Raw genomic sequence first — 19904 nt, forward strand, 5'->3', positions numbered from 1 at the left:
AAATTTCTCTGGCAAATGGAAGTAATCTCTAGTTACTTCCATTTGCCAGAGAAAATTCAAAGCTGTTCCAAATATGTTCAAAGCTGCTCCAGGTGTGTTCGAAGCTGCCTCAGGTTGGGGCAGTTTTGAACACTTTGACATATGTTAAAGAAATAAGAATTCTGACTTAATTTTCAGCTCAGAATTTATTAAAACACTGCAGTTTTATTTCTTAATCATTGTTTTGACTGTTCAGAAGAAAAAAAGTGGTTAGAATAATTAACATATTGATTTTTAAAAAAAGTTTAAAAAATGTACAAAGCTGCCCCCCTCTCCCCTACTTTGACAACTTTTACCTGACTCTTTAAAAAAAATTCCAAGAAATGATTATAATTTTAAGTTAGTGATTTCTAAAATGAAAGTTTATTTACAATTTTGAGTTTATCAATAATAAATTTATTTTTAATAAGCAATACTTTTTTGTTTACTGAATTCCCGCCCTCAGTGTTTAGTTTTTTTTTTAGACCTGTAGGGAAGACTAAAGAATTTTTTACCCAAGAAAGACAATAACACAATAACAGCGAGTAATCACTGTTGTTGGGTCAGCGAGTAAAATCATTTTTTTCACAAGAAAATAAAATTTAAGAGATCTTTAAACATTATGAACTAAAAAATATATAAATCGTTACGAGACAAATATAAAGTATTTTTTCAAGTGTATAAAATCGAGGAAAATTTAATAATTCACAAAATCTCTATTTCTTAATAATTAGATTTACTATAAAATTCTTCAACTAAAAATCTATATGAAAGATACCTTTTATAGTTTTCAATTTTGAAAAGTATAAAATTACTATTTGTAACAAATTAACTAAAGTTTTTTATCTAGCACTCTACTTATTTACAGAAAGTGAAACTTGAAAGTTTGATGAGAAATAATCAAGAAGCCGAACGAACTGCACTCTCTACACAGGAGGCATGGCTAATAAATATTTGCGAATATCTCTTACTGTATTTACCATAACACCACCTAAACTTTGCTCCACTAAACGAGATGGTAACCAACCCTGTAACAAAAAAAAAATTTTTTAAGGGAAGTTTAATAATAAAAATTTAACAGAAACCCATTTATTCTCTCTACAAACAATTACCTTTATGTCTGTGTTTAATAGCCAAATAAGTTCTGTTTTATCAGGTTCGTCGGGGATGTTACGAAGTATAAAGCCACAAGGGCCATTATGACCTCTAAGGGATAAAAATGATTATACTAGCAAAGGTATGTGAATATTTATTATTAAGTAATCTGAAAGCAATCTCTCAAATAATCCTAAATAATACAAATGAATGGTTTTGAATGAAGCTTTTCCTGTAATATACGCATTTTCCCCATAAAATTTATAAGTAAAAAGCTGCGCAATTCTAAACATAAAGAAATATAATTCTAATTTTTCAGCAGTTCTAAAAAATAAAGTAAAAATCATCGTTTCCAGAAAAAAGTTCGGTTTTACAGAAAAAAAAACCTCAGCTACAATTTGTACCTAAAATTTAAGACTTTAATTCACACAATCATCATTTCAAAATATAAGTATCTTAGGGTGATGACTAAAAAATATAAGTATCTTAAGATGATGACTAAAAAATATAAGTATCTTAGGATGATGACTTTTCTAGAACTTTAATGTTTTACTAAAATGAGGTTTTTATGTAAAAGTCAAGAAAATAACACTTATTTGTGATTTTATTAAAAAAACTTACCACATAACTCAAGAAAATATAAATCAAAAGTTATTTGTAATGTATATACACAAAAAAGTGTCTGATAAAAATCAATAGCTCATATTAGTTTTTTAATTTAAAAAGTCAGTGAAGAATAGGAACTTTTTATTGATATTCTCTGTGCTTCATAATATCCTGTACACATTTTATAGCACGTTCTGGACATATATTTGATCGCATAGCGTCAATTATGGTTTAATCATCTTTCCAATGGTTTTTTCAGTTCTGAACAGTTAAATAGAGTTTAGTAAATGATTGATAATATTGATCAGAAAACCAAATGTCCATACATGTTTTTGCTATAAAATCACATAATTTTTTGAGAATAAAAACAAGTAATGCCAATATGGCCCTGGAGTTCCACTAGGCATTACTCAGATGAGCCTTAAAATGTATATTTAAAAAGTCTCCAAGTGCTACATAACATTTTGTAGTAATGTACAAGTTATTACAAAAAAAGCATATCATCAGGCTATACTTTAAGTGGAATAGAAATCTAAGTTAAAAATTGTTGAAATTCATCTACCAAATGAGTGTAATTCATCTCTAATTCTTCAATAAAGTAGTCGATATTTGGAAATGTAGTTTTACCTTCTAAAATGGAATCCAATTCATGCCTTAAAATCTAGCACATGATGCTGACAACCAGTACACTGGGGATTAAGCAACCCTTTCTTGACAAACGCTTGAGTCAAAAAAACTATTACATCACTTTTAGATCCTGTGTTTACTGCAGTTTTATCACAAATAATTACTCTGATGGCACCTCACAAATCAACGTGATGACATTCAACAAACTACAGATACAATTAAATGTACTTCTGGCTTTACTATTTGGTAATAAAAAAAAACTTTTCTTTTTCACAGTTTTTTTTTTAATCAAACCTGTGTTTCTTTTACCACTAAAATTAAGAGCCCAGAACCTTTCTTTGCTGGGACTTTAATACCTTTTCTTAATAACTGTTGACACACAACTTTACTTTGATATATGGTTTCAGTTCTTCATTAAAAAACTAGAAAAAACATTAAGCAATAGGCTGATTGCTTCCTTTTTTCTTATTTTTTTTTTTATTGGAGAACTGTAATCATCATCATCAGTTTGAAAAGTCTGAAGCATTCCCAACTTCTTCTGTTAGCGTATCATTACTTACTTTATCTTTTCGGAGCAAAGTTTCAGTTTGTTTTCTATATATGGATGATTTTGATGAACCTATTTCTCCATTGCTTTCTACTTGTAACTTATAAAATTTCTGATCTTCCATACTTAACCAATTTCTTTTCTCCTTAGTTATATTAAATACTTTGTTCAACTCTTCTTTATTTCCTTATTGGATTTTAATGGGTTTTTTCTAATAATTTGAAACAAAATTTTGCACCTTTTTAGTAGTTGAGCTGACTTGTGAATTATTGAAAGGGATACTCCATTTGGCCCAGAGTGCAATCATATCTTCAGCAATAATTTTACATCTAACATACAAACCTTTTGTATTTGGGCATCTTCCAAGAACAATTGTTACTTTTGGAATTCTAATTATGATTTATTTTTTTTTAGAATGAACACTTCATTGCTTCAATTTAGACTTCAAATAAACCAAATTACTAGTCTATATCTGAACATTTCTTTTTTTTAAAGGCAATTTTCTTGTTTACTTTAGATTATTCTCTGCATTAATTTTAAAAATAGTCTGTAACAAAGTTTTACGTATTAAATAAAGTGATCTTAACTGCGTTTCTGAAAATTTTACACAAGTTTTATCAGAACTGTTAAAAAAAACCTCATGAAGCATGAAAAGAATTAAAGCATTTACGGATTTTTGTGCAAGAAAAGTTACTTAAAAAACTAGTTTTTTTCCGTAAAAAATCGTTTGATTTTTTAATAGAGTTAAGTACTACAAATAATTTCTTTAGTGAAAAGATTTAAAAAAAAAATTAACCTTATTATATTACTCTTTTTTGGAACAAGATCAGTTTCAATGCTTACACCGCATAACAAGGTAAGTGGGCCTTTCTTCTTTCGACGTCGAAGAACAACAAAATCTCTAAAACACAAAAAAGAGAAATTCAGTAATGCATGCCCTTTAAAGTGCTACAAAATATAAGGCTATATATATACATATATTTAAAATACCTATTGGCAATCACACCCCCAGCAGCTTCAGCAGATACAGAGTAAATAATGTCAGTCTTTTTGTTTATGCGACGGAAAATCTAAATAAAGTTTTTTCAAAGTTAATAAAACGAAAGAAGAAAACAATAAAACGATAAAATAAAAATGTAGCAGGTATTGAATTATATATTTAAGCAAGGTTTGTGAAACAATAAAACAATGTTCTTTGCTGTGATCAATATCATTTTTAATCTCAACCATTTTAAAAAACTGTGTCAGACCAAAAGTCTTTTGACTGAAGCTGAAGCAAATTGTTTGGCTCATGCCATGACCTTCGGTCAAAGCTGAAAACTAAAATTGTAGAGCACGATTGCTCCAACCAATGTTATTGATTAGTGGTTACACTGAACAAAACAAACTAAACAGGATTTAAAATATAACCAATATATTTTTCTGTACTTAAGGTAATGAATAGATGGCCACTGTAACTAGAAAAATTGTTATACTTAGGAAAACTGCCAATGAAAATTAAGAACCCAACAGAGTAATATATCTAATTCAAATAAATGTATCATCAAAGTGTGACTATTTTTGGTCACTTTAATGAGTAGTAAGGATTTAAACTGTATGCTATTTTGTATTCAGGGCCATAAATGAGCTGCACACTTTAAGGAAATAACAATCATTTACAATTGTATGGAATGATTTGAAGCATGGAAAATTTCAGATGATTACAATAATTATTAACTAAAAAATTTTTGGCTGAAATACAATTTCACCATTTTCCCCAAGTGACAACAACATAAAAGAAATCTTCTTGTTCTTTTGCCTTCTACTTAATTTAAAAAATGTTAAGACACATGGAAATAGTAACATGTAAAATACATATTGATTCATAACTTTAGTTAAAAGCACTTAAAATATCATTATTGAAAAATGATGTTAACCTGGCATTCTTTTACAGAAGAATTCCATGTTGGCTGTGCTTCAATATCTTCCCACAACAGTTTATCCAGTATGTGACTTGCTACATCAAGTTGAGCCTAAAAAATATCCACCCAAGAATTATCATAAAAAATTTTCAACCTTAGTAAATATTTACTAGATATTATAACTAGGTCTACAAATTAAGGTGTCTGTTAGTCTTTATCACTAGCAATTAAGATTGAGAGCAAGATTGTCCATATTTAAAAAAGATTGTAAAATTGTGGGACAAAAACAAAATACCTCTGCTTTGAAGACTTTTCCTACACCTTGAAAATGGCGTGTATAAACTACTATATTGTCAGTCTAAAATACAAAACAAAATTACAGATTAAAAATAGTAATTGTGAAGACAAAAAAGAAGACTAAAAAATAAAAAAGGGTTTGAACTATGCTTAGGCTATACAAAAAAGAAATTCAGCTTTTAAAAATGCTTTACTTTTAACACTAAAATGCCTGTCTGCTGGTTTTTTAACAAATTCAACATTCTTAAAATACCAAATTATACAATGCTGCTTTCAATCTAATGTAGAATAGAACCTAACCTCCACTTCCTTACCATTTTTTTGTTCAAGGATTTTTTTCATTTTACAAACTATTTTATATCAATATCATCAGTGGTGCACTGAGACTGGGTAATCCAAGCCATTTGCTGAAAACTTTATTGAAAATTGCTTTTGGCTTGCAGAGCAATAAAGTTATTGGATTAATAGGATGTCTTGCCACAACCACCTTATTTGCCAGATATTGCTGCTTCTGATTTTTCCTTTATTCAATCAAGGGTGAAGGGTCTTTATGAGCAGCACTTTCCATTGCCAAAAAAATTGGATAAAGTAATCACAATCACCAATCTGTCCTGGGTTTGATTTCCTATTGAATTCAAATTTCATAGACCTTAATGTTTTAACAAAAAGTATGCTTTTTGTTGAATATAAAAAAAAGCAAAAAAAAAATTTTGCTACCAAACGCATTTTGTACAACTTTGGACAACATTAGTGGTTATGTAAGTGGTAAGTCATTTGGAGTTGCAAGTTTAAATCCAATGACTTCTCTTGTTTCTTTGCAAACTAAAGATGAAGCTTCTGTTACAGCCATAATGCACCTTAGAAGTACCTGAATGTGATAAAGACATCTTCAAGGTGCTACTATAAGTTAGGAAAATTACTATACTTTAAATTCTCTCTGGAAACCTATCTCTTAAATAAGCCAACATTGCTAAAAGACTATTTTTGGCTTACTGAATCCACTCTACATTTATATTTTTTTGATAGTATTCTTATAAGAACAGATCTAAACATTTGCTTGGAATCATCCAAAAATAACAAGACTTTTAGATGATTCCATGCAAATTCCAAGCAATGTTTTGATCTATTCTTACAAGAAAACCCACTTCTATCTCAAACCAACTAGAAGAGTATGATCATGATCTCATATTTAGCTAAAAATTTAAGCTCGATTGGAAATAAGCTACAACACAAATACTTCATAGACTTTGATGGAAGAACATTTACTGGATAAAGCATGCTCACTATATGCTTCTAAGAGACTAAAATAACTAATTTCTTAACTAATTCAGCCACATAGTGCTGAATATAATTATACAGAAAATATTTTTTTTGATTATATGGTTTATGCTTTTATAATTTCTTATATTCTAATTGAAAAAATTAGTTTTGTCTGGTATTTAAATGACTAATAATTATGTTGAAAAACAAAAATTAAAAAACATCAACATACTTCCCTGCGTTCCTGATACCAATCATCATTTATATATAAAATTCTAAATACTGCATGTACATTGTTCTTTCCTACACCAACCCATGTACGATCCTAACATTACAAAAAGGATTTAAAATACATGATACATGAAGATTTAATGCAGCAATATTCAGCCAATTTTAGTCACAGATCAAAAAACCTTCAGTATTGCTCTCTTTTATAATAGGTCACTATAATAAATATCCACTGGTGATAAAATATCAAAAAATGACATATAAAAAAAGAAATAATTAAAAAAAGAAAAAGAATTGCTTTGGGCTAAAAAAACAAAGCTTGGTACATGGTTGTAGGCTGCAGGTTAATTATTGATTTAACCAAGTAAATTTAAGCAAATTAATATTTAAAAGTATTAATTTGTAATTATTATGATAAACAACATTTACTACTCTCTGCAATATATTAAAAAAAAAAAGCAACTCTAGTTATATTAAAGTTTCAAAGTTATTATTGAAATTAGTAAACTAATACATTATTATGAAAGATTACAAAAAGAAACATTCATTAAGAAACAAGAATTTATTTTGTTAAAAACATTACAACAAAGCAGTAAAGCCAAGAAATTAAGAAGTTTTTGTGCTAGAATGAGTTTTGTAAGTCTCTCATCACTTTCTGATCATTTGAACTCTAAATCTAGAAAGTAGCCAACTTCCCAGGCAAAAACTAGAGAGGAGAAAAAAAGCTAGCCACAATTATTTCATGCAACACTATTGTTTCATGCAATACAAGTGTTTTTGTATCTTTTGTGAGAACATACCGTTTCTTGTACACTCTGTAACTCTTGAGATAAATTACTAAGGCTACTCTCTGATCCCCTACTATTGCTTGCTTCTAAAAAAAAACAACAACATAAAAACATCATTTTTTTTTTTAGGAATTTTAAATAAGCAGCTTTTTGATTACCTTTATATACAGAGCCAGCATAGGGAGTGAAGTATGCAGCAGAATGAGGTCCACGAGAAAGACTAAATTATAAGTTTTAAAAGATAAAACAATAAAATCAACTTGTAATCTACTTCTGCAGATTTAACAATTATAACAACTTACAGATAAAGATTTTTGATTGAGGAAAAAAAAAGGTACAATTAAAAAAGTAAATTATTTTATATCAAAACAATTTAAAAACTCCCCAAAAAAGATTATAGCACAGAAGCTAAAAAAATTCTTACAAATTCAGTTATTTATTTAGATAAATTAGAAGCAGTTTATTTGAATACATTACCAGCTGTTAAACTGCAAAATTAGTTACTCAAACACAAAAGCATTTTTTATTGATTGCAATTACTTCATGATAAACAATTATTTTATTATTCAACTATTACAAACTTTGAATCCTAAAAATATTTGAACTGTCTATAACATTTGCAAAGAACTGTCATTTACATTGAACTGTATATAACATTTGCAAAGAACAAGGCTAACACTTTGATAAGGTCAATCAAACCTGGCTTTGTTCTAGGTTTCATTCTGCTTTTGGATAGATAGGATGTCTTGATCAATGTGAAGTTATTCCATGATCTCTATCAATTGGAAGTAAATAAACAGGTTTTAACAATAAAAACCTACATAAAGGTAGGTTTTTATTGCTAAAAACTTACTTTCCACTCCTTCTTTATCAAGGAGATGTGGAAAGTTTTAAAAAATCCTGCATGAGTTGCTACTCACTTGATCCTGCGCAAATGTGTTGGAGTAGGAAATCTTGAGGTGGAGAACTAATATTACCTATGAACTGAAGTCACTCAAATTGCAGTTACTGCAATTTGAGTGACTTCAGTTCATAGGTAATATTAGTTCTCTACCTCAAGATTTCCTACTCCAACAACTTGACTACAGTTCATAGGTAATATAGACAGTAGAAAGCCCTTCTAATCCAATATTGAACACTATTGAAATGAACTATGTAGCAAATAAGTAGTGTCTTTGCTTATTTGTTGCACTTAAAGGCCACCTGGAAACAAATTTGAAATGGACAATAATTGCTCCACAAAAATTTACAAAAAGAGAAAATAACTGCTTGTCAAACCATTCTCACTTTTGACAAACTCAAAATGAAATTTGACAAGGAGAACTTGCCACCCTATAGATGCTATGCTTGTGGAGCCTTGATGAATTGCCGCATCACATCTGTTCCAGGTTCGAAAAATGATTGTGCTGTATCCATTAATGACAAACAGTTATTCATATAAACTTATAATTCTTGTTATTAAAGCCTGGAGTTAATAGAATTTGTATATTACTAGTAGAAGTAAAATTGTGGATTAAAGGTTTCTCATGTTTTTGTAAAATGGTATAAAAAAGTGCACAGTAAGGAAAAAAAGTTACCTAGCTAAATAATCTTTAACATTGATGACAGAATCTGGTAACAATTCTGGGAAAAAGAAACCACATGAATAAACAGAAAACTTAAATGAGCTGAAACGAAATTTTAAAGAACTTATAAAAAACGTTTAAAGATTCCAAATTTGAAAATCTTAATGTATGACAGATTAGAGATAAAATGACAGCATTAGGGATAAAATTTTTTTTTTACCTGGCTTTGTATCCATTTCATGAGGTAGTACCTAAAATATATCTCAAAATATAATTCATTATTTTTATTCAGTAAACAAAATTCATTATTTCAGGAATATGTAAAAAGCTCCTGAAAACTTACCAAAAAAACAACAAAGCTTTAGAAAACAATGTAGCATAGCAACAAAATTTGAATAACAAGCATATACTGATTGATAACTGTTGCCTCTGGAGTGATCACTTATCTCCAGAGCGCCTGACTCAATGAGTGAAACTATAATTTTTTTATTTTTAGAACTTTTGAAGTATTTTACATGTACAATTTTAATAACTTCAACAACACAAATTACCTGATAATCAAAATGCCATGCTTCACACCAACATATGACAAAAGAATAGATGATTAACAGATAATTTAAAGGAGCCCCTCTTTTGAACTAAAATTTCACAACTTTAAAAAATTAATTTTCATACAATGTAAGAGTAGAGCAAAATATTTCTAAAATATACACACATACATACACTGACAGTGGTCTTTAAAAAATAATCAAGATTTTATTTTATTTAAAACTTATATTAAAAACTTCTGTCAATGTGTTGACTTATTTGACCTGATACTACACAAATCTACTCTGTTAAAATTAAAGCAGCCCCAAATAACAACAATACCAATGCTACACCACTACCTTAGTGCAACAAAGCAATCGAGACACATTTTATTTAATATTTGAACAAGATTTTCCTATTTAAAACTTCAAAGTTTCATCACTAAAAATTACTTATTTCTACTTTTCCATTGACTAAGCAAATTCTCTCTTGGCACCTTAATCATATGAGCCTGAAATTTTATTGCTTCCTTTTTTTCATAGAACACAGTGCATTTTACAAATTATAATCTTTCCAACAACTGACTAAACAAGAATACTTTTTCTAAGTGAAATGTTTTTAACTGTATTTGAATAAAAAGGATTTTGTAAAGTTTTTCATTAAAAGTTTTGGTAAGTTTACAATAACTTAACCTCAGATTGGCTTTTACTTGATAAAACTACATATATATATATATATATATATATATATATATATATATATATAGTGTGAATGACATCATAAACTGGAGGCAATTCTTTTTTTAAAAAAAAGATACCGTTTTTTTTTTTTTAAATCAAAAATATGCAGTACAAACCCACCCACCCACCCACCCACCCACCCACCCACCCCCACCCCCACCCCCACACCCACACCCACACCCACACCCACACCCACACCCACACCCACACCCACACCCACACCCACACCCACACCCACACCCACACCCACACCCACACCCACACCCACACCCACACCCACACCCACACCCACACCCACACCCACACCCACACCCACACCCACACCCACACCCACACCCACACCCACACCCACACCCACACCCACACCCACACCCACACCCACACCCACACCCACACCCACACCCACACCCACACCCACACCCACACCCACACCCACACCCACACCCACACCCACACCCACACCCACACACACACACACACACACACACACACACACACACACACACACACACACACACACACACACACACACACACACACACACACACACACACACACACACACACACACACACACACACACACACACACACACACACACACACACACACACACACACACACACACACACACACACACACACACACACACACACACACACACACACACACACACACACACACACACACACACACACACACACACACACACACACACACACACACACACACACACACACACACACACACACACACACACACACACACACACACACACACACACACACACACACACACACACACACACACACACACACACACACACACACACACACACACACACACACACACACACACACACACACACACACACACACACACACACACACACACACACACACACACACACACACACACACACACACACACACACACACACACACACACACACACACACACACACACACACACACACACACACACACACACACACACACACACACACACACACACACACACACACACACACACACACACACACACACACACACACACACACACACACACACACACACACACACACACACACACACACACACACACACACACACACACACACACACACACACACACACACACACACACACACACACACACACACACACACACACACACACACACACACACACACACACACACACACACACACACACACACACACACACACACACACACACACACACACACACACACACACACACACACACACACACACACACACACACACACACACACACACACACACACACACACACACACACACACACACACACACACACACACACACACACACACACACACACACACACACACACACACACACACACACACACACACACACACACACACACACACACACACACACACACACACACACACACACACACACACACACACACACACACACACACACACACACACACACACACACACACACACACACACACACACACACACACACACACACACACACACACACACACACACACACACACACACACACACACACACACACACACACACACACACACACACACACACACACACACACACACACACACACACACACACACACACACACACACACACACACACACACACACACACACACACACACACACACACACACACACACACACACACACACACACACACACACACACACACACACACACACACACACACACACACACACACACACACATAATGCTAATAAAAAAAATCTTTTGAGATATCCCAGGCACAAGAGAAAAAGATTTTTTTTTTTGTTAACCAGTTTTATTTAACACTGAGTGTTAACATTTTATGTTTTGGTTTATTTTCAGACTTTGAAGAAAACAAATTACAATAGTTTGAAAGTAAAACTCCATAGTTTCTGATCATATTTAGTTAGTCTGATAAGCATAATTAGATTAGAAGACAAAGAAGAATTGCACATATTATCAGCTACTTCACAAAAGATAATATAGTAACATTACTGATTGACATACCAATTTATCAGGCACAGCTAATGCTAGATAACTGATTTCCTCAGTAAAATCTCTGAATTTCTTATAATAAAAGTACAAGGCATCTAAATCTTCATCATTTCAGGTTATGTAAATTAGAGTCATTTTGACATCTATAGATAATATACTTTCAAATATCAAGAATTTTTCTTCACACCTTTCACAAGAATGCTCTGATCAAGAATGCATGATGTAAAATCAAGACTAATTCCATTATTGTCTAATTGCAAAGGTAGTTTTGTCTATATATTACTAATTTTCTGTGTATGTCTGTGTAAAGTATTCGCTGTGCAGTAAAGTACAACATGATCACCTGCTGCTTTTATTGCAGATAACAGAAAGCTAGTTTGTTCAAAAAAAAAATTTGAACCAATTTCATGCATGGAAAGCATTTTACATAAAAATTTCATGCATGGAAAGCATTTTACATAAAAATTTGGGTCCACCAAAGAAAGTTACCACCATAAAACTCAAAACAATATTTGTAACAGTTTTCTCTGAGACATATGTAGCATGTGACATTGCAAAGTACTCAAATACTCTTACCATTGTTTCAACAGAATACTTTTTATCAGTAACAACTTTATCACCCATTGAAAAAAGTTGCTGTTGAATAATATCTTTTTTACTGTTTATCTCATAAGTATTTAAAAATGATCAAAATCAAAAGATGGTTGTATTATCTCATGGATCTGACATAATTATTTGTTGAAATATATCCAAAAGGCCAGTGCCTTCCTATAAAAAAAAAGTCTTTCTTATCTGGTATTGTCTCTGGTTATGACTACTAATCACTATTTTCTTTCTTCTGATGTTCAAGGAAGACAAAAAGTTTTATCAAAATTTCCCTTGCAATTTATAACACCCCATTTATGACCTATGTTTACTACAAATATGTTTGAAAACTTTAAAATTTTGACTAAATAAAATAGCAAGACCTTCAACACTTCACAAGTATCAGAATATATTTTTTTATGCCATCTAAAAAGATGAACATGAATATATATATATATATATATATATATATATATATATATATATATATATATATATATATATATATATATATATATATATATGAATTGCAAAATGAAAGGAAGCAAACTCAATAAGAAATTCTTGTGAGGAAAATATAAAAATTGTTTTTTTAAACAACTTCAATAGAATCACACCTAATCAATGTATGGTGTGTTTTATGAAGTTATTACTATTTTGAGCTAACACACAGATTCAATTGAACTGGTTTCTGATTTTTTTTTTTTTTTTTGCATCTACTTTTTAATGGTTGCTCTGGTCTTCTAATGCACAGTAGACCCAGAAATAGCTTGAATTTTAGCAAAACACTATCAGCACCTATTTCCATATTTGATTATCCCAAAAAATGATCAAACCTTGTTGATTTCACCCCCATTAGAATTTTTTGATTACACAAAGACACACAGATCAAACAAATGACAAAGCAAAAAAACTATTAAAACTTTAAAATCTCCTGAACCTCATTCATAAAAACTTTAGCAATGAGTAAGCCAGTGGAACCAGCTGTTGTAAGCTAAAAACAAAATATAAATACACTTAAATTCTTAACTTGAATAAATTAAACCTTAAATAAAAACATCATTCGTATTAATACAATACAACAATGTCTTTAGTTGATTATTAGTTGTAGCGCCCCAATTATGTTGTCCCAGTCCCAGTCCCAATAAAGTTAAACCTAACCCAACTTGAATCAGTATTAGACCCCCTCCCCTGCCCAAGAATTTTTTGTCAACCCTTGTACCTGATTACTTGATTGAGTAGTGACTGATTGAGTATAACCTGATGGAATTTTACCAAATAGCACAGATTTCATCAGGCATTTGAAAACTTTAATAACCAACTCAACTTAATGGCTCAGGAATAAAATTTTAAATAACTGACCATTATTGGTGCCTAAACACATTAAGAAACCAATAATCCAAAAGGTTCTGTAATCAGGTAGCAGAGATAGTAATAGTTCTTTTTTAAAATGTATTTACATAGGCTCTTTCACTAAGCACTACCACCAACTGATGCACATTATGTAGGATTGATCCTGTTCAAATGCCCATTTTGGAAATCAAAGATTAAGAAAATTCCTATTCAATCTCAATTAAGATACTGAATTTCTCGATGAAGTTCTAAGCATTAACATTGGCTTCAAAGCTGCAGGGTTGCTGTATATTGGGAACTCAAAAAATCTCTATCTGATTCTTTCTAAGGTTGCCTTTACCATTCTGAGCATCCACTGAATATTTATTCAGTGCAGCAAGCCTAACAATAATGAAGGGACAACATGGAATTGATCCATTTAGGTTGAAAAAACTGCTCTTCATCAGAAACTGCTCACAGTTTGAAAGGAGATTTTTGTCTTAATTTTGTATAGAATATGAAAGCTTTTTATGATATCTGTCAGTGCAATACAAAGAATTTGTTGAAAATGATTAAAAAACTTTTAATCCTAATTTCTTCTATTTCTTTTAATCTCTCTTTATGAACCAGCAGTATTTGATAAATAAGTTTATTCAATTTACGTTTTTAAACAAATAAAAAAACACAAAAAAGTATTGTTTATTTAAAAATCATTATTCTGAAATACTCAAATTAAGTACAGATTTAGAAATACTCTAGTTTTTAGTTCTGCAACAACGACTGCAATTTAGAGGAATAATTGAGACTTTATTAAACATGAAATGATCTCAAAAAGTCTTTTAGACTTATTATTATTACTGCTATTTTTATTGAACAGTCACAATGTCAGGTACTGAATGGGTAGCAGGCATTGAAAAGAGTAATATCTGAACAGGTTCCCAATAATATTTTGGTTTCAGCTCATTATTTGTTATTGCCTAATAACTAAATAGGTTATGATTTTTGGTGTACTGTATAACAGATATTGACCAATTCTATCACCATTCAAGCAATAGATTAGTAAATAGCTGTTATAAAGAGCACCTTCTAGTAAAATATCAATAAAAAATTTCTTTTCTTATTTATCTAATATTTCTATTTGATTTAATCCCACCCCCCACCCCCCAAAAAAAAATTAAAAAAAAAAAAAATACAACACTTTGGAATAGAAAACAGCAACAACAACAAAAACATCAATCCTGCAAACACTTACAGCAATCATATACCATTTTTTACTTTTAAAAATGCATGCATATGCCAACAACAAAAGGATGCAACGACCAAAAGATATGGCCTAATAATATAAAAAGTAGAACTATAAATAAGTGAACTCCTAAATATTTAGATCAAATTATTTTTCTTTTAAAATGATAAAATTGTGAAAACAAATTTTCCAGATAAAGACACATGACTAACATGTTATTTTTCATTTTTTATATCTAAAAATCTTTTAATTTTACAAGAGCTGTAATTTGTTTAAGTATATTCAAACATTTTTATGCAACCAGTTACTTGTTGCAATTATTTTTTTGACAAAACAAACAGGTACATATTTTTTCAGGAAGACATATGCAGTGGCTTCAAAAAAAAAAAAAGAACATTAAAACTCTTTTATTTAAAGCCCATTTAAAGTACCATTAATTAATAACTAAAGAAAATAGAGTAAAATGGCGTCAAATGAAATAGTTAAGAATTTTGATTAATTTTTTTTTACAGGAAAAAGGTTTTTAATTTTTTTTCTTTTCAAGTTGTAGTGAACTTTGTAGTATTTAGCATATATACAAATCAGTATTTAAATGTATACAAATCAAATTAAAAAAATTTTTAGTTTTTTAAGAAACTTGATTTGATTGAAAGAAAAAGTTATTTCATTCTACCCTCACATACAGGGAGAATGAAATACCTAAATCTATGTGTAATAAAAACAACACTTAACTAAAAAAAAAACAAAAAGCAGCCAATAATAACAATTGAAAAAACAACCAAATAAAAAAAGCTTTATTCTTGTGATGAGTCATTGAGAGGTTGAGTTGAGTTGTCACTTTTACGGCACTTTTTGGTGCAAGAGATGATGTCATATACGCAAGATATGACGTATATGGCATCATCTGGACCACTTAAGCACCAATGTCTGTATAGACATTTTTTTGATTTAAAAATAATGTATGGACAAGATGATTACCAGCAGCATTGATGCAATTTCCAACTGTATAATGGATTTTTTCATTGTTACCAACCAATTTTAATGGTCGTTTTGCACCACACTGGCAAACTGTGTTGCTGGCCTTGATCACCAGAGAAGCCAATTTCATAAAAATTCCACAAATGACATGAAGTGTTTTTGTTGATACCTGCTTTGTTGAATTCTCTTTGCAGTGTATTGAAATACTTTGCTATAATTTCTTGCATGCAAGAAGTGGCTTTGAGTAATGAAATATTGCCTACGGCTCTAATTCTCAACTTATGACTCCACCAATTTATGAAAAGCTTATACCAATCTCTCCCTGGTGTACCATTAGGAAACAAATGAGACTGACCTTGGTTTAGCAAATATTAGGTAACTAGTGTGATGACATCATTGTAAGATCTTCCAAAGCCCCAATCGGATAATTTGATGAGTGTATCTACCAAAATTGATGTCTGTGAAGAGTTGCTACTGGTATGCTGAATGATTGAGCAGTTTTGTTAAGTGAAAATTCGTACTTTGACCACAGAAAATTGCTCTTTAGTGTATGGTTTTTCTTTTTTCTTTGAGTTTGAGTGCAACTTGTTTTTAGGTATATTTTATATTACAATAGATTTAATAGCAATTTATAGAGATTCATTGGTTACTTGAAATTCAATTAATAAAAGCCGCACTTAACAAGTGAGCGATTAGCGTATTTCATTCAACCCTACAGTTCTCCATTTCCGGTTTTAACTCATAACTTTTTTCCCTAAATAGCAAATTTAATTTTTAAAAAAGATTCTTGACCAGCATAAAAAGCTCTACCAGTATACTTACTAAGCTTCAATTATATCAAACTTAATTTCCAAGAGTTTTATGTTCATTTTTCAAAAACAATATCATTAGGCATTCAAAAATTCGACAATTTATAAAAAAAGCTTTTTTTTTTTAAATTAAAATTTAATATCATCTTACTCAGAAAAAAATTTTCTACAAAAAGATCAACAAATATTTGCAAAAAGTTTATTCAATAATTAAGAGCAAAAGAATAAACATTGTCATAACTATTTCATTCTACCCTCTATTTCATTCTACCCTGTTTTACTATACTGATCTAATTATTTTTTTCCAGGAAAAATTATTTTATAACAAATGTTGGATCAAGGTGTTATGCTAAAACATACAACTATATTCAAAACTATAATTAAACACAGTAATAAAATAATTTATTAAAAAATCTTTGTTATGAATAAGAGCTGGTTTGAGAAGAAAACAATTGAAATCAATTTAAAACTTTGTGCGCTTAATTTTCTTGTAAAAAAGTGATGAACTTGAAAACTTTTTGGTGACACTTAACTTGTAAAAATATTTTTCCTGCCAAAAATATCAACAAAAAAATATGGTTACTCTTTTTATGTTTTAGAAAAAGGATTTAACAATCTTAACATCCCTACTTTTTTTTTTTTTTGAAGCCACTGTGTATGCTATGATATAATTGTAATAAGATTGATAATTTTATGGCAAATATGAAAAAAATGAAAAACAAAAACTATTAAGTTATTTGTTTGTTATATCATCCCATAAGTATATTTTATCTTTTATCTATAATCTTTTTTATGTCATCCTACAAGTATCAGGAAGAAAATATAGAAGTTGGAACAACTCTTGGGAACATTAAAACAAGAAAAAAAAATACTGAAGCTCAGTTCCACTGAAATTCAACTCCAATTTAGAGCAGCACTCAGTTAGCATTATTACTTAGAGTCTTTGCTGCTTAATAATATATGACCTTGATGTTAGGTGTAATCTAGTCATCTCTATATCATAAATATAGATGACTTATTATGATATTTATAATTGCAACAGAAATTATTCCAGCTCTTCTATCAGACATGTAAAGATTGATAATTTTCTTAATAATACAAACATAAACAAGGTACATGTAACCTAAAACTATTTGAATAACAAGACCTGCACCTGAGTATGTAAAGGTGACCTGTCATTATGATGACCACCATCAATAAATTCATGGAATCAACATCAACTTTACTCAATAAAGCAACTGGCTGCATTGGTCTTAAGATGTCAGCTTTAAAATCTTCTTTATTAAATATTTTGCTGCTGCAAGGATTTATGTTTGATACAATTGTAATGAATGATTAGGAAGTGGTCTTTTGCTATGCACATGGAAAATACAGTCTGCTAATGAAGTATTTGACCAACTAGTCTAAAATTTTGATATTAAACTATTTATTGTTATTATCTAAATAAATATAAATTTTAAATTTGATTTGCTTCAAATATCTAATATAGAAATTTAAACTTAATCATAATTATTTGTTATTAACAGAAAATAAAACACAGACAGGCTTTTTTGGGACATTCTTCAAATCACAACATTATAAAAACAAGTTGGCATTGGATATACAAAAGATGATGATTTTTTAGTTTTAACTTTTAAAGAAATCTGAGATGGTAGGTTAGATTGAAGCTCGTGATTTATATGCAATAACTCAGTAGTAATTACTTACCAAAATATCAAAGTAGGATTGCTTAAAATTATAATGAATCACATCCTCCTTTACAATATTCATGAACCCACCAGCAATCTAGAACAATAAGATTTTCTGTTTCTTGAATGCAAATTATTTAAATTATCAACTAAGGTTCTCTTTTGTAGAATAAATATCCAATACTTAACCCTTAATAAATGCATAAAAATAATTCCTGAATATTTCAAAATTTGCAGACAAAATTTAGAACAATCATTTAGCCCTTTAAGTAATAAGTAAACTTGTAACTGAACAAGTAGTTAACTGGTGAGGGAGGTTTATGCTTCAACATATTATGATACATAGGCTAAAAAATGTATTACGCTGTCTCATTTATATAAAAATTGCAAAAAACTAGTCAGAGATAGTAATTAAAAAAGCTTGGGAAAACCTCTAAATTTTTACAGTGTGCACAGTTAATAAAAATGTATAAACATAATAGACAAAGAATTATTGTTACCTGCAAATATATAATCCACATAAGAAATGTCATTAAACAATCAAACAAAACCAATAAACAAAACATTCTTCGGACTGGTGACATTTCAAACCTTCCAGTTAAAAATGATTTTGTATGAAGAGGTTGTTGAAACAATGACTTGTTTCTATTATCCTCAGTAAAAAAACGTTTATAAACAAACTTTCCATGTTCAAGTTTATCATTTGATAAAATAGATTCACAATCTCTATTTGACAGATTTTGCTGAATATAATCTTCTGCTCCATCATCATGAAGCATGTTAGGTAATGATCCATGATTAGAATATTGTTGAGAAGCCATATTTTCTATTACATTTTCATAAACATATATATAAATATATATGTATACACAAACACACACACACACATACGCACATCTACAAATTATATACATATGCATATATATGTGTATATACCTGTATTATATGTATATATATACATATATGTATATATATATGTATATACATATATATACATACATGTATACAGATATATATTCATATAAATATAAT

General features: G+C 30.3%; 1 protein-coding gene across 1 annotated transcript; it reads right to left on the reverse strand.

Moving 5' to 3' along the window:
* Positions 1-581: 581 nt before the first annotated feature.
* LOC145190377 (stAR-related lipid transfer protein 3-like) lies at positions 582-19719 on the reverse strand. The gene is made up of 16 exons (XM_090090716.1): positions 19373-19719; positions 18892-18969; positions 15407-15487; positions 13763-13816; positions 9484-9570; positions 9153-9183; positions 8945-8990; positions 7526-7587; positions 7380-7453; positions 6584-6676; positions 5090-5152; positions 4810-4905; positions 3884-3963; positions 3690-3794; positions 1131-1224; positions 582-1046 (listed from the first exon to the last, which is right to left on the reverse strand). Exons 1-16 carry the CDS (start codon positions 19691-19693, stop codon positions 945-947), a joined length of 1467 nt encoding a protein of 488 aa, XP_089946842.1. The 5' UTR covers positions 19694-19719; the 3' UTR covers positions 582-944.
* Between the last annotated feature and the right edge of the window lie 185 nt (positions 19720-19904).

Source organism: Hydra viridissima, unplaced genomic scaffold, assembly GCF_058129835.1.
Source record: "Hydra viridissima isolate aposymbiotic clone 2 unplaced genomic scaffold, HvirCarnegie_v1 scaffold_6, whole genome shotgun sequence".
Taxonomy (NCBI): domain Eukaryota; kingdom Metazoa; phylum Cnidaria; class Hydrozoa; order Anthoathecata; family Hydridae; genus Hydra; species Hydra viridissima.

Bases quoted from the DNA above. Each gene is read 5' to 3' on its own strand.
- LOC145190377 (XM_090090716.1), bottom strand. From the start codon at position 19,693: ATGGCTTCTCAACAATATTCTAATCATGGATCATTACCTAACATGCTT. The intron at 15,488-18,891 runs GTAAGTAATTAC...TTATATTATTAG, and splicing joins AATCCTACTTTGATATTTTG to GCCATATCTTTTGGTCGTTG. The intron at 4,906-5,089 runs GTATTTTGTTTT...GATATTTTTTAG, and splicing joins GAAAAGTCTTCAAAGCAGAG to GCTCAACTTGATGTAGCAAG.